Below are 16,584 nucleotides of genomic sequence, written 5' to 3'. Positions count from 1 at the left end.
TCTTGTTTTTATTTTCTGACACCCAAATTTTGTTAATTTTTGCTAAAAATCTGCAGAAGCATTTCAAACAGGAATTAGCCGAATTCCACAATTTTAGCAGTTTTTATATGGCAATTTTTAATGTTGATAAAGTTGAAACATTTTCATCCATTTCAAAAGTTTTTCTTTATCCCCTTTATGTTGCTGAACAACTTAGTACTAGAAACTGGTTCACATAAACAAATTCGTCAAAAATACTATTGTTGTTTCGAACAATAGTATTCCCAAATTTAAGATGAATTTTATACATTTTTTAACAATATCCGTTTAAAAATATTATAAAAAACACAAAACAAAACAGCGTCCTGAGAATAATTGTGGACACACAAGGACGAACTGTCAAAAAATAAGGTTCTCATGTGAAATGGGACTAGGAGTTATATTTAAAGGAGGGGTCTGCTAAGCTGGTCGTCATGCTTCACTCAAAAATACCTAATTAAATATTTATTTCTGCGGTGGTAAAAACTAACATGTAGTAAAAATTCTCAGTTTCAAGGATATATTTGAGTTTTTACCTTGATACTGTATTAAGAGAAATTCGCGTGAGTGATCCTACCCGCTTTATTTTAAAACAAGAAAAAAAAACTACTTTTTATTTAAGCCCTAATGTTACAATAGGAGGGTTGCTATAGTAACGAATTTTGTTTTTGTTTGTCATAATTTGTTTTGGTTCGGCTAAGCGTTGGAAATAAATTTTCCTTATTATATAATTTTTAAGAATCTTCTACAAAAAAAATTTATAATTTAAAAGTATATTTAGTTAGGGTCAATAGAAAAAAAGAATCAAGTGTTTAAGTCACTTTATTTAATCATAATTATTATACACGTTTATAACATTTTACGTTTTAATTGTATGTGGAAATCATGGCGGTCTCTTACACAAAAATTATAACTAACATTTCAGGTATAAAGCACTTTACAAGTTTAAAACAACAAAATATTACAACTATAACCACTACAGATATGCCACCAATAGTAGCTGCTGTCAATGTGCTACAACTTGGGTAAAAACAGTTTCAGTATCTAATATCAGGAAATAAGACAAATTAAAATTAAAATTTGAGCTAAAGTTGAGCCAAATGCACTTAAGACAACTTTAAGTAAATAAAATCATTATGTAGGGCTGAAGTTGCTGTTCAAATAAAGTTGTCGGCTGAGCTATCGTAGACCTCGACAACTTATTCATGTAAGATTAATTTGATTTGTTTTTTGTGACCGGAAAATGTCTAATTTTTAGAGTTACTGTGGGCTGTATATTAATACTACTGGCCGTTGTCTGTTACGTGTGGCACTGGAATTTTACCCATATATATGGAAATAATAGCTCTACAAACACCAGAAGACAAGATTCCTGGAATCACCTGTCTCAGCTAGATACTCCTGTCCACATATTTTCGTTGGATAATCAGGTAAAAATAAGAAGATACGTCACAGCCTACGATATTTTTTATACATTTCCTGTCTAGAACCTTAGCACAACCTAGGATATTTTTCATTGGGCGATTTTGGGTGGGACAAAAAAAGCTGTTGTCTTGGACTCGCTGCATATTATGTAGCCCAAGACTCCAACACTTCTGATATTATCGTAGATTTTATTCAGCACTGCGGTCCCAACCACATTCTCACCTGCTGAAGAATGCCAGAATGTAGATGCCTGGAAGCTCTGGGCTACTTACCAGAGCACCAGACTATCTTCTCAGGATCCTGGCCAAATCTAGGTTATTCTTTAGACGGTCATTGAAGATTTCACGAGTGGTGCTGCTGAAGAGTCGGAGGACCTAGATTGGTGCGGTATTTAGAGAGAGCAGATTACTGTACGTATGCTATGCTTGCCTTGAATACAACGCAGGTATGGAAATTTTACGCTACTTACTATGGCATCATTCTTCCTGCTCTGAATTTGGCCTCCCTTAGTGATTGCTGCTCTCTCGGGTCTTTCTAGGTCTCAGATGTGGGATGCTAAGAATATAATCTGGCAGTTATACGCAGACAGACTGCTAGTCTTCTATACATAGTATGCAGGGATGAAAGCCGTGACCTACTTACTACAACACAGGTCATTATGGCTAGAACATAAGTCATATCGACTTCTTCTCATGGCTTACTGTTTTTCTAGGATGTCACCTGTGATACAGAAGAATTAGAGCGTCCGCCACCCAGCTATGACGAAGCGATAAAAAATGCGGACGCTGATTTACCTAGCTATGAGACTGCTGTGAACGTATCAGCTAGAGGCTATGTCTGAAGCATGATTGGAACAATGATTTTTGTTGTAACTTTAAGTCTGAAGTGCCTTTTTGATTAAGTTTTTTACTCATATATTTTTGTATTGCTGTCTTGACAATAAATAAATAAATTACTAATTGTTAAATAAAAATAATTCAGTTCGTTTAAATCTGCCATCTATGTATTTTAAGGGGACTAGATACAACCTTAAGGTGTTCAAAATTACGAGAAACTGCAAGATTGATTTTAATGTAAGTTTGAACCATGTACAAATCTACTACCTGCATTAAGAAGAACTAATGCCTTGCCCGTAAAGTAGCCCAAGAGAGTAAAATATACAAGGTTAACCACCTTAAGAAAAACAAAAGTATGTCTCGGATCAGTAGCATGTCTCTAAAGAGTGCAGTGTATGGATCTATCTTATTATAAGTTGACCGATGCAATCCACTAAAATGAAGTGAGTACTGTGATTTTGCTACTACCAACCTTAACAGAATCTAAAGAAAACTAATTAGCTCAATGTAAACATGAAACCCGTATTTCAAGGGGAACTAAAGCATATCTCTTAAAAAAACTAGGTACTAACCTAGGTTGTACTAACAACGTGTAGATCTAATTCTTATTTTAAAAGGAAATAAGCATGCGTCAAATGTACTCTATATTAGGCACAGTGTAATGTCTACTTCTTGTAGTAGGTGGAACAAAGAATACTTTTAATGTGCTATAAGACAAATGCAATGTACAATCTGTCACCTACACTAAGAAAAACTGTAGTAGGTTACTAAAGGACTCTAAGTGAGTAAAATGTATAGAACGGCTTCCTTCAATATCGTAACTGGAGAGTGTTTTTAACATGTTCAGTTAATAGGTTGTACATTATAAAGCTATAAGCCAATCCAACGCCACCAAAACAATTTCGTCCCCCAAAGTGTTTTGTATGTGAGCAGAGAATGTTGGCATCTGTAAAGTATGAAATGAGCTGAGAGTTAGCTTTTGGATACGCTAAATCCTAGCATGGCCAAATCTAACTACGCATTTATGTACTGTTAGAGGGTTGGGGTGATCGTATAAGGGTTGGCGGGATACCTGCAGGGACGCCAGAATCCCGGAAGAAATGGATAATTCACTCACTTTCTTCTATTGGTTACCTGTAAAACATTTCAAATTTTAACCTCCCCCCTGATTGATATAAAATTATATTTTTACAAAACATTTTAGTAAAATACATTTGAATCGTACTATCATTATTATTAAAATATAGTTTAAAAAATATAATTTTAAAATTAAGGGCATTTTACCATCTCTTTGATAAGCGATCAAAAATAAAAGAATCCTTTTTTTAATTTGTCCACGTTGTGAATTGTGATACAGTTAGTCTTCAGGTTTTCTAACCCAATCAGTTCTTAACAAATTTTTTACAACTTATTTATTTGAAAGTGTCGTCACTAATTTCGTTTTAACTCCTCCAACATTTTATTACCTTCAATATGTTTTTTTGATTTTCAAATTCTCTCTCATGTTTTATTAGTATAGTGTTAAACTCGAAGTAAATTAAAAATGTTTTTAAGAATGTGATGAAGTGGTTTAAAATGTGTTTTTGTTAAAATGGTATCTTTGCTATAATGGCAATGCATTCAGTATTTACAAGTCTATTCAGTTAATAATAAATCTAACCACAGTTTTATGTTCTCAGTCTTTAATCAAGAGGTTAATTTAATTTAAAAATAATGCGTTTATTAATGCAGCATTATAGTGTAGTGATTTTAATAATAATAGTATTGTTATTAAATATTGTCTATTCAAATAGTAATAGTGAAAGTGATAGTAAAGAAGATGAACAGAAATTATTAGCAGACATTGAAAATAATGAAAATAGTGATGATAAACTAATAAATTTAGATACTAATACTAAAGACACGTTAGAGAGGTTGACTGAAATAATTGATTGGTCGAAAAGATTAGTTGATAGAATCTTTAATACTAATAATGATGAATTGATAACACAACCATCACCGTTACAAAGCAATAGCAAGATTGCACAAATAACTTCTGCGGGTTCTGATCAGAATAACCGACTAGATGTGGAAAATGTTAGTGAAGATGGAGTACATAGTAAAGATGGTGCCTATGAGAAATTGAAAGGTTAGTTATAAGTGGATTTAAACTTAAATGGAGCTTGTATATTGAGGTAGGCTATTAAGTTGGAAGAGTTGTACAAGGCAGTCTTAGGGGTCAGAATACTTGAAGGGTTGGATGTGTGATAAGTGTAATCTACTCTTGAATTATAAATTGATATAGTTTTGTAGAGATGAGTGTAAATTATTGCTCATGCTTAAAAGGGATTACGTATTGAGGTACTGTTGAGTATAGTATGGTACTGTGGAAATAGTTCTAGATGAGAACCAAGTGCAGGCTAATATAGAGTTTATAATAAGTTCAGCCAGACATTTATTACTATTGAACACTATGCTACTACTTTTCTAAGACGGTTCTGGCTCGTGATCGTTCTGGCTCAGTGGCTGGATATAGTGTTAAGCTCTTCCTCTGCCTCTACATCAATATTCTCGTCAAAATTATTCAAAAGGAAACTATTTAATCGATCCTCAGTTCAATTTTCTACTTCTAATTTGGGCAGTTTGGGTTTCGACTTGTTACTTGATTGCATTGCTTTTCGTTTCATTCTGTCTGTTTAAGCCTTTTTTTAATTTAATATTTTATTTTTGTAAAGGCAGAAATTTTGTTAATAATTGAAGCAAATATATCTGCAGTTTTGTTTTCAGTTTCTAACTAAGTTCGAAACCATGAATTCTGAAATATTGCCTTATTAGAAAAGCGAGCTTTTCATCGAACAGTTTAATTCAGCAAGTAACATCTACAGTAAGATCTGGCTTGTCTTCTTTAAACAGATTTTTTTTTCCCTACCTGAGACTTCTTTGGGCAGCTTGTATTTTTTTTCATTAACAGTTCCAAACATTATCTTTTGGTTCGGCTTGTCCTAGCGCAGTTGCCAATAAATTTAAAAAGTAAGATTAAACAGAAATGCAGGCAAGATGAACTTAGGTAAATAATAAAAAGTTTAGTGTAAGTTGAGAAAAAACTACTTGTGTTTTCTTACTGAATTTACACTAAAACCTTTTATAGTAATTTCAATTATTATTTTTTTCGGTATTTGTGTTCGATTAAAATTTTCATATGATTAAAAAATGGTTGTATTAAGCAAGTGCTTTTCAACCCCAGACACGATATCACAATTATTAGTTGGACCTTAAGCCCGAATGAAAAAGCCGGCATCATTTTCCTTTTTTACTTTTAATCTTACGATAGGTTATATGATAGTCTTGAGATTAAACTGTTACAGAGATGAAGAGAATAATCTAAAAATAGTCTTCAGCAGGGTTGTAAATTTAGCTTGTCTTGCTTAAGATGTAAGTTTTAATAAACTTTTAGAACTTAAGATTTTCTAAAGTCACTTATTAAGGGTGCATTTTTTTTCAAATACAGGTGCAATACTGTATAGAAATGCCATGGCCATCCTGAATTCAACCAATCGGACTAAAGCGGAAGGATATGCATTGCTGTTGGAGGCTAGCGAGACTGGCCATCAAGAGGCTAAAATTAAAGTAGCGTGGGCCATGCTTCTAGGCACCAACCTACCACAGAACATAGAAAAGGCTAGGGATCTGTTCATAGAATTGGCTAGTGTTGGCATAGCCGATGCGCATATGGTAAGTGAGTTTAGCATAAATTTTTATATTTGTTGTTTTGAGTGTAACTCCACGAATTTGATTTTTTAAAATACTTTTACGCAGGGCATAGGCCTACTTTATGCAGCAGGATTGTCAGTGGCAGCCAATCCTGCAAAAGCCTTGGTGCATTACATAATGGCAGCCGTTGGAGGTAGTATTTGGGCTAGAATGGCATTAGGCTATCGTTATTGGGCTGGGGTTTCATTAACAGCTAACTGCGAACGTTCTTTGGAATATTATCGACTTGTCGCTAATGCTGGTAAATTTGGTCTAGCAAACAGTTTTTAACAAGAACTTAGATTAGTGATTTGACTTCGATTTTTTTTTTTTGCAGTGGCCAATGAGGTGCAGATGTCTGGTGGTATGGTCATCCAAAGAGTTAGACTTTTGGATGAAGTGGACAATCCTGGATACAATTCTGGAATCTTGGATAATGATTTAATTGAATACTATCAGTTATTGGCAGAAAAAGGTGATGTCCAAGCACAGGTAGGTTGGATTTAAATCTTTCGGTCTCCGACTAACTTTCTTTAGGGTTTGTATTTCGGGTATTTTGGGAGAAATAGGTGAAATAGTTCTAAGGATAAGGATGGACCGCTTGGATACGTGAGTTCATGTTGCACTTGTTTTTTACAAGTTAAAGAGACTTTATCTTAGCCCATTGGAGCCAGACTAAAATCCTTTTCAAAATAAGGAACCTGTTTTGAACAAAGCTCTTTGGCAATCACGTTGTGTACATACGTAAAAGTTAAGGCCATATTTATTTAGTTAGAGCCGATATTGAGTGTCCTCTTTGTAATATTCAGAATAACTGTCAGTTTGTCAAGTTAAAGACGGTTAGGACGTTGCCTGAATTTATGTCGAGACTTTTTTATATCTCCTCTATGTGGAACTGCATTAATTAGAGTCACCTTTCAAACACCGGTTGCACAGTTTTGACGGGATTATTATTGGTAACAATCTTCTTTGTAAACCATAGGCCTTTAGAACTTCAAGCCACCTGTGCTTCTTTATATTTTCACAGCCTTGGTGCTGTAAAAATTAAGTGTCTTACAATGTTTCCTAAACAAGTGAAAGGCGCATATTTCTTCCATGGTCTTCCCTGTGATCTATGTAAGTAAAAGTTGCATGTCGTCAACTTGATTCCATCCTAACTGTAGTTCTAGGCATAGTTAACTTTCATAGCTATAAAAGGTATTCTGTTCGCAGCAGTAAATTTAAAAAAAGAAAGACTTTAACACAGGACGTCATTTTTGCAGGTCGGCCTGGGACAGCTGCACTACCAGGGAGGTCGTGGAGTCGCTCAAGACCACCAGAAAGCTTTGCACTATTTCCTCCAAGCGGCTGATGCAGGCAATCCCTTGGCCATGGCCTTTTTAGGCAGGGTAAGTGATGTCATGTGCGGTTTTTGAGGTTTAGGTCTTTGTATTCTTTATAATGTTTATCTATTTGCAGATCTATCTCGAAGGCAGTGAGATGGTAAAAGCGGACAATGCCACAGCCTACAAGTACTTCAAGAAAGCTGCGGATCTTGGTAATCCGGTAGGCCAGAGCGGATTGGGTATGATGCATCTTGAAGGCCGTGGAGTCGATCGAGATTATAGTAAGGCGCTGAAGTATTTCTCGCAGGCAGCTGAACAAGGTTGGGTTGACGGCCAACTGCAGTTGGGTATCATGCATTTCAGTGAGTAGGGCAAACTCAGCGGAAAGACCAATCTTGAAAGCCTTGTTAGTAAACCCTCGTAATCGCCAAAATAAACACTGTTGTAGGTGGTCTAGGCGTACGCCGGGATTACAAACTAGCCAACAGGTACTTCACTCTGGCTTCCCAGTCAGGCCATGTCCTCGCTTTCTACAACCTGGCTCAGATGCATGCTACAGGCACTGGCATCATGCGCTCCTGTTCCACGGCTGTTGAGGTAATTTTTTGACTATTTGTATACCTTCGAAGTGCCAAGAAGTTGCACAGGTCGTTGTCATTTGTGTATATTATAGAGGAACTTAAACCTTATCTATAAACCAGACCCGATCGGTACTTTGTATGCAGATCTACATCCTGAGTAGGGAGAATTAGTGCATGCTGTATAAAGTGCCTTTTGTTAGTACAATGTACAAATCTATTAGTTACTTCAAGGGTAAGTATAATTTTGCCTCTAAAGGTCTTAATTTGTGTATGACGTACATATCTGTAGTAGAGAGAACTAAAGCGTGCCTCTAATGTGCAAGTTCTAGTTGAATTATTTATAATGGGACCCATTTTATTACTTTTTGCATTTAACCCTTTAATAAGTGTTTCTGAAGACACAGTTCACAGGAAAATTAACAGAGAGTGATGCATAAACGCGGCAGCACTGATTTCTAGGATTGGATTTTCTCGCTTTTAGAGAGTCTTTTATTTAATTAAAACAGTTTTATAAATTATTAGAGTAATTGTGGATATTTTATTTAAGTTTTAAAATAAAACGTATTTCGATTTAAGTACGGAGAAATTAATTGCTATTGAATTTATATCTTTAGCTGAATAGCTACAGTGCGCATTTAGGCTCTCATTTAATATGAATAGATTATGATTGTTTTTCGTAATTTCGAAGATTTTCTGAGTAATTTCACATTTTTTGTCATTTACTCACATGTGTTTGCGTAACCGAATATAAACCTTGATAGTATCTTAAATACTATATTGCCAAATGAGAAAATTCGTGGAGGGGTAGCAAAGCCTTTTTAATTTTAGGACGGAACTTGCGGAAGTTTGGAATAGGATAGGTTCTAGCACTAGTTAGGTCAGTGTATTGAAAATATTACTCTTTCAGATATATATCGAAGCAATCTACCTTGCCAAGGATTACAGTACATCAGATCATGCAACCTCAGCTTATACAACCAAATCATGCAAATAAAAATTGTAAAATGCAAAACCAAATCATGCAATGAATCAATGAATGTGCAAAATGGTCTTTTAATTTGTTACTTTTAAAACCTTTTTCATTTTTAAATCAGCGCTTTTAACTATTGTGGCTGTAGCCAGATGCATTAGCATTATTTTCACATTAGTTGAATATGAAAGGGTGCGTGATGTTGCCAAACGTCTACGCATCCAAAAGTATATAAAAAAAATAACTTTAAATATCAGCAGAATGTTTTACTATTTTGCAGTGTAGGTATGAGAGTTTCTACAGACATTTTTTGAAACAAAAACAAAAATTCATCTGGTGAAGAGCTAATATAATGCACAGATCTGCCATCAACACTAAAGGGGACTAAAACATTCCTCTTCTGTACCTGAATGAGTTGTGTACAGATCTACTGCTTATATTGAAGTAGAACTAAAGAATGCCCCAAGTACCTAGATACTTAGTATTTCATGTTCTATCCACTTTTCCTGTGGAACATCCTGTCTCTGAAATGCTCCAAGTGGTGTATAACGTACAGAGGTACCTTCTGCGTTACAGAGGTACGTTCTAGAGATATAACATCTATTTTACGGGGAACTAGAGCAGTTCTGATAGAACATCTACCACCTGTTCTATAGAGAAGTGAAAGAATGCTTCTAAAAAACCGTAAATTGATGCAGTATAGTGTTCTAAAGATAATCTGCTCCAAATTTGTATATATAACCATCGCACCTAAATCTACTTATTTTTTTGCTAATTCATAATTTAAAATTGCACTTACTCTCTTCAGTGCTGTCTGGATTTATTTTTTGGTCGTGCATGGTGAACACAATGAATAGTAATCCTAATTGGTGGTCTTGGCTTCATCGTATGCCCGACAGAAAATTATTTTATTTTTTAACGATGATATTGATAGCAGAATATAATGGTTACAGTTGTACAAGAATGTGGCTGAACGGGGCAAATGGGGCGAGAAATTGATGGAAGCCCACAGCCACTATCGTGATATGCGCTATGGCGAAGCGTTTGTTCATTATGCACTTTTGTCTGAGCTGGGATACGAGGTAGCACAGAGCAATGCAGCCTTCATGTTGGATCGAGGTAAGGCTACCATACCTATGATATCACTGTTTAGAAGAGGTTATGGGCTTTTGCGTTTGTTAGATTCAATCCTCTCAAAATAATATAAGACCTTAATAAAAATTTATTTGAAATTAACCCTTATTTATTAAGTTCTTTTATCGTATCTGATTAAAGTTTTTTCAATAATAAAATTCTCAAATCGTCTTTCTTTCAATCGTTTTCAGTCAAACAAGGCCAGTTTTAAATGAATAAAAATCCTCTTATCTCCAGCTATCTTTACTAGTCTATTTAAACTTTTTTCAATCAAGGTAAACCATTTATCAATAAGATTAAACATTCCACTTTTCAAAAAGAAATAACTTTGGTCGTAAGTTGTAAGTTTAAAGAGTTTATCTTTTTTCAATCAATTTAAATCTATATCTTTAGTTTTCATCGTTGCTTCTGATGATTTACTTAAACTTAGCATATTACTATATTTGGGATTTAAATTGCCTATAAGGTTTTTAGATTTGATGTTTCACTTTATGTGAGATATCAGCATGATGTACACTTCTTTTTTCAGGTGAAATGCAAGCCGGCGCAGATCGAGGTGAAGCCTATATGAGAGCTTTTGTCTATTGGGGTCGTGCAGCCGTGCAAGGCTATTCGGCGGCTCAGGTCAAATTAGGCGACTATCATTACTATGGCCTTGGCACGGCCGTGGACTACGAGCAAGCTGCTCTGCATTATAGGCTTGCTTCGGATCAACATCAAAATGCTCAAGCTATGTTCAATTTAGGATATATGCATGAACATGGTCTGGGAATGCACCAGGTAAACTTTTTCATGCCTTTGACAGGATCCTTGTGTGCCTTTCAAAAAAGCACTCAATTTAAATATCTGCCTGTTCTTGTAGGATGTGCATTTGGCAAAACGATGCTACGATATGGCAGCTGACGCTAGTCCAGACGCCAAAATTCCAGTTGCTTTGGCGCTAATCAAGTTGAACCTTAAATCGACTGTAAAATACTTCACTCAGGTAAAGATCTATCTCGTAATTATTGATATGTGCAAAATGTCCTTAAGTTTGTTAATACAAATCTTCCACTTTTTTAAGAGAAATACTGCGCCTAGTTATTGCAATGAACAGATCTATCCTGTATTAAGGAAAACCAAAGGATGTCTATAAGAACATGTCAGGACAGTGTACAAAACTACCGTTAGGAGAACCGTAGCTTATCACTGAAGCGTCCCGAATGATTGTAACATATAGTCCCATTTATCCTATTTATAGGAAACTGAAGCATTATTCTAATGTGTTCAGAGTTTGTACGATATACAGATTTATCATAATACGAGTGGAATTTCATGTCGAAAGACACCTCAAGACATTACTTTGTCTGAGGGAGACAAAAGCAGGTCTTCAAACGGCTTTGCTTGTACAATTTGCAGCTGAACCATCTTTACAAGAAATTTAAGTTGGGCTCTTACCCCAGTTAGTATATTGTAAATGACCTGCCACCCATATGGATGCACTTGGAAACATATTTATGACTTTTAGCTTTCAAATTGTATTTTGTATTTCTATTATTAACATTAATTACAAATTGTTACAGGGCAACTGGTCAGAATGGATATTTTCAGAAAGTCTAGGCTTAGCAATCAACTGGGACATCTACCTGCTGACTACCCTAATCGCTACTCTGGGCCTTCTAGTTTACTTCCGACGACCTCTCAGGAGATAACATATGAATAAAAAATAAATTCCTTTTCTAAATTATTTTTTATTTATTTATTTTGTTTCATTTTTGTGGTTCAAAAAAGTGTTTTGAGTTTTGGAAACCAACAAACAAACAAAAATTAATATTTTTTTGAGTGTTAATTAAAAACAAAAAAAATATTCAAGACGGCTGAATTTTTGTTTGTAGAAATTGTAATTTTTTGAAAGAAAAAATATTAAAAAATTAAATGATGCTATACCAAATTATAAGTTTCAAATTAGATTAACTCAGTGTTAACAGAGATACAAATTAGATGCTACACAGAAGTTTTTGAGCGGTCATCTTGTTGTACGAGTCTATTTTCCGGCAGGGGGGTTCTCTCTAAGAGTTCCACGACCGCATTCTTGGGTGAAAGAAAATGATGTTTTATTGATGATTCATAATTAATATAGGGAAATATTCTACAGTGATGAATGATAGCCATATTTTCTGGGGGGGAGAGCTTTGCAGCTGAGGATTCTGTCGATCATGGCTACTATCTGGAGAAAGTAAATAGTATACAATACAACGGTAAGATTGAAATGTAGGTATTCTATATTGGTGGTGAATTTGAGGTCATCTAGTTATGTGGGTCTTTTTACGATTTGGCTTCTATCATTGAAGTAAAATTGTGAATGCGCATTAGATAAGTTGTACTTTTAGAAAAGTACTGTACAGTGGGTGTGATTTTTGAAGTGATCATAATGTTCGGGGAAGGGTGTTTTTTACAGTTGGGATTTCTGCAGGGCCATGGCCAAACTAGCGAGAAACAACTTATGCAGATGGTAAAAAAAATTCAAATGGTAAACGGAATTATAGATGGTGGAATTTTGATTTGGCTATCTTGTAATGGGGGAGATTTTCGCTTAGGGGTTCATTGGGTCAGGACTTATCCACAAGAATAGCATTATATGTATATGTAGTAGAAATATATTCCAAGACAAAAAGGTATACAAAGAGTCAATTACAGGAAGGTATTCGTGAGTGGGGAGATTTTAGTAGGAATTTTGAAGTAAGCAGGAAACTTATTCTGAAGAGGCCGTTTCGGGAGTGCGGTTTCCCTAGTAACATCCTAATTTAGAAAATGAAAAGATATGCACAAATGATATGGTCCTTGTTATAAGAGTATTCACGCTACAGATTGAGGGATTTCATACGTGGCCAACTGCTCTTGGCACTTTTTTACGACTGGGTGGTTCTGTTAGCCATGGTCCTCCTAAAAAACCAATGATGCTGAATGTTAAAAGAGGTCTAATTACAACATTTTTTGTTGTAAGGAATTTTTTTAGGCCGCCACTTTGGGTACCCTTGGAATGGGGCCCTTTTTTCTTATTGGAGATATATATTGGACATCAAGCCAACCAAAGATAAGAGTGTGGTTTTCTTGAACTAATATATGGATATGATTAAATTTGTAGTTAACTATAAACAAACAGTTTTTACTGAAGAGGTGATTTTTTTTTTTTTTTTAGACATTCATACAATCTTTTAGACCTAACCAAAGTCAGAATGTGATTTTTGTTTAACTAATTTTAACGGAGAGAACTAAAATAACGTGGTTTGCAAATTGTGTTTACTTTTATGCACTTTTTACTTTGCACACACACCACTCACACACACACACTCAGGTCTAGTCAAAAAACAATTTGAGGCAAACCATTTCGGAGCCTGTAACTTTTTCGAGGTATGATTATTGGAAGGTTAATTGTAAATAAAATAATTTTTGTTGAACTATTTTACTATGGGGCTATTCACCCCGCAATTATTGTATTTTGAGTTTACAATTTTCTTTCCTTTTTTGAAGAATAAAATTTTTAAAATTAGTGACTTTTTCATTTTGGAAAATCCTATTTAAGAATTTTTTTTAAAAATAAAAAAAAAAGGGTAAAATAACACTGTATAATGTATCGAACATTTCAATACCCTCCTTAACAAAAAGTTACAGTTATAAAAGTATTAGGGTTGATTAAACGCCAAAAGTTACACCAATCAGCAACTACCCAACATTTCATTCATACTTTTTTAGCATATTTTTTAGAATGTATTAGATGTCACAGACTCTTGTGCTGGCCTTTTATCACCCATAAATATTTTTCTGTTAGAATTATAAAAGATATATCTTATCATTAAAACTGTCCGGTAGGAAAAAGGGTTGATCATCAAAAACTGCACGAAAAAACGTAACGTTGAAAATCATAGTATTAAAAAGGCACTTCATTTTAACTCTATTCCAAATTATTGTTGTGATTTATCTTTATTCTGAAAAATCATCACATTCACTTGCACATTAAAAAGAAAAAGGGAAAGTTGGAATAGGTCTTTTACTGTTGTAATTTGAATTACGGAGTTAAAACGAAATTTCAGTATTGAATTTGTCTTACGCGAGCACAAATTACATAGTTAATAACAGGTAAATAATACTTGTAATTATAATTCATTCATTTTCAAACTTTAATTTATTGAAGCCCTTTAATTGAGTAATTGTTGTAAAGAAGTTACTAAACAAATAACCAACTAAAAATATGCATGCCTATTTTATATTACACAAATTTACAGATTAACAATGTAATTGAAGAAAACTACATAAACATTTAATATTAAAAAACTAGATTAATTATTAATTACATATTATTATTAATGCTTAACTACTGCATAAAGTAAAGTACCAATCAGTTTAATTGAACAACGATTTTTACTTCCTTCTGCTGCGCTAAAGTTGCACTTAAATCAGATATCAAAAAAAAAAAAAAAAAAAAATTAAATCGGTATGCACGTTGGTATATGCAATTTTAATTTTTAATGTCAAAACAATTATATTTTTCTGTAACATTTTTTTGTTTAAACCTGTGCTTGAATAGTACCTCCTATTACAATCTAAATTAAATGGGTGCTACTCATTACTGAACAAATATTTTATGCATGAAAATGGGCAGCATAAGGGTCTGTGTGACATCTAATACATTCTAAAAAATATGATACTAGAAGTATGAATGAAATGTTGGTTACTTACTGATTTGTGTACCTTTTGGCGTTTAATCAACTCTTATACTCAACTTTTAAAACTAAGTTTTTGTTAAGGAGATTTTTGTACCTTTGGGATAAATTTTTCTTTTTTTTTTTTTCCTTGGTTGGAACAAATTTATATATCCAATGATTCTTTAAATATACGGTTATCGGGAATAATTATTTGGAAGATCTAGGACGAAGTTATGTCACAAGGGAAATGGTAACAAGTTGGTGGGAAGAAGATGGAGAGTGGAGGAATGTTGTGGAATTAAGTGATGAATAATTACAACCCATTAAGAGCGATAATAGAAAGAAAATTGCAATTACCGTACCTTCCAATAAGAGCAGTAAGATAAATTTTGATAAAACTACTTCCTCTTAAAGGATGTAAAAGAAAACAAGCTGTGACCACACCAACTTCTAAAGAGGAGAAAGAAAAATGGACTAAGCGTTGTAGAAATGTTAGAAGTAATAGTTTTAGAGAGGACCTTTCTTGCGTGGGGCGAACTCCTCTCCTTAACATTAATTTACATAAGATAAATAGCGTCGAGACCTCTAAAAATGCAAATCAACATAAATTTTGGAACCAAAGCAAACATTTTGCAAAAAAAAATTACAGTTATAAAGGAGGATTTGACCAATATTATAAAGAAAATTTGATAATTTTATCTTTTATAGAAAAAAAGAAAAAAATTGTTAAAATTGGGTGTTTTTCAACATTACGCTTTTTCGTGCAGTTTTTGAGAATCAACCCTTATACAACTGTTCTACTGGACAGTTTAATTATGATAGATTTTTCATTTTGGGGTCTCACCTTACCTGTAATGTTTCAAGATCTAGTGTTCCCTTTTGATGGTGTCAAGTCGTACAGCAACTTCTCCAAATTAAGGTAAGAAATCTCAGAATCTCGTAAGTACTCTTATATCCTCCAACACAAGTAGACTCCCAAACATTTAAATCCTTCTTTAAATAATAATATCAAAGTTGAATAATATTGAAGTGATTTTTTTTTAAATGAAAATTGTATGGTCAAGAAAAATTTGTAAATTAATGTATTGTAAAATTTAGAGAAAATTTGAGAGTATTCAACCAGATTTTCTGGCTCAGGTTTTGCGCAAATATCTTCTCTAATAATCGCATTCATCGTTAAGATCAATTGTGAGTATAATTTTGACTGCATTAAGAAGATTCTCTTCTTGGAGCTAGCTCGATTTCAGATAAGTGCAAGAGCTTCTCGACGGGCTTACCTTGTTTGCCTTTAAAAAATGAGATTTTTAATTGTATTTAGGCTACCATATAATCCTCTAACAGTAAAAGCAGAGCATGTAACCTAGATAAATTGCCACCAAGATAAGATTCCTAGCCACCTCTTCAAGTACCCACCAATAATGCTTGTTATGGCGGCTCAGACTCATCGTGTCAGCTTTTTGTCATTGCTACGAGAAGTATTTATTGAGAATGTCCCCCTGTAAACCCTTGTCATCGATCCAGAACCCCTTATTTGTGTGCTATTTGTATGCTTGGTAGCTGTATAAATATTTATTTATTTTATTTTATTTTTATAATGATTTAAGGCACGTCAAAATCTGAGGTAATTGGCGCATTAGTTAAAAATTAAGCATTTTTTTTTTTTAATAATTTGACAGCGTGGAATTTAGTTGATTAAATTTTTGCCAATCTCTGCTACATAGCAATAAACAGAAAATAAAAATTTGGATGTTTAATAAATAATAAGTTAACAAAAAACGCTATCGTTACTTTGCCGACAATACTTATTTATAGATGAAAACAATCTTATGTTTGCGCAAATGCACTATTAAATATATTGCTATTAAACAGTGAACAAAATAATAA

At 33.9% G+C, this 16,584-nt stretch overlaps 2 protein-coding genes across 2 annotated transcripts; both read left to right on the top strand.

The window, feature by feature from the left end:
* Positions 1 to 645: 645 nt before the first annotated feature.
* LOC141461931 (uncharacterized) lies at positions 646 to 2,408 on the top strand. The gene is made up of 3 exons (XM_074143411.1): positions 646 to 1,043; positions 1,277 to 1,448; positions 2,156 to 2,408. Exons 1-3 carry the CDS (start codon positions 904 to 906, stop codon positions 2,282 to 2,284), a joined length of 441 nt encoding a protein of 146 aa, XP_073999512.1. The 5' UTR covers positions 646 to 903; the 3' UTR covers positions 2,285 to 2,408.
* Positions 2,409 to 3,644: 1,236 nt separating this feature from the next.
* LOC141461919 (protein sel-1 homolog 1-like) lies at positions 3,645 to 13,547 on the top strand. The gene is made up of 11 exons (XM_074143381.1): positions 3,645 to 4,407; positions 5,767 to 5,990; positions 6,075 to 6,270; positions 6,346 to 6,500; positions 7,271 to 7,396; positions 7,467 to 7,695; positions 7,782 to 7,930; positions 9,838 to 10,003; positions 10,548 to 10,798; positions 10,881 to 11,003; positions 11,581 to 13,547. Exons 1-11 carry the CDS (start codon positions 3,993 to 3,995, stop codon positions 11,707 to 11,709), a joined length of 2,163 nt encoding a protein of 720 aa, XP_073999482.1. The 5' UTR covers positions 3,645 to 3,992; the 3' UTR covers positions 11,710 to 13,547.
* Positions 13,548 to 16,584: the final 3,037 nt, after the last annotated feature.

The sequence above is a fragment of the Rhodnius prolixus genome, unplaced genomic scaffold, assembly GCF_049639745.1.
Source record: "Rhodnius prolixus isolate KJV_2025 unplaced genomic scaffold, Rpr scaffold_12, whole genome shotgun sequence".
Lineage (NCBI taxonomy): Eukaryota > Metazoa > Arthropoda > Insecta > Hemiptera > Reduviidae > Rhodnius > Rhodnius prolixus.
This window is presented reverse-complemented; position numbering and strand designations above follow the sequence as displayed.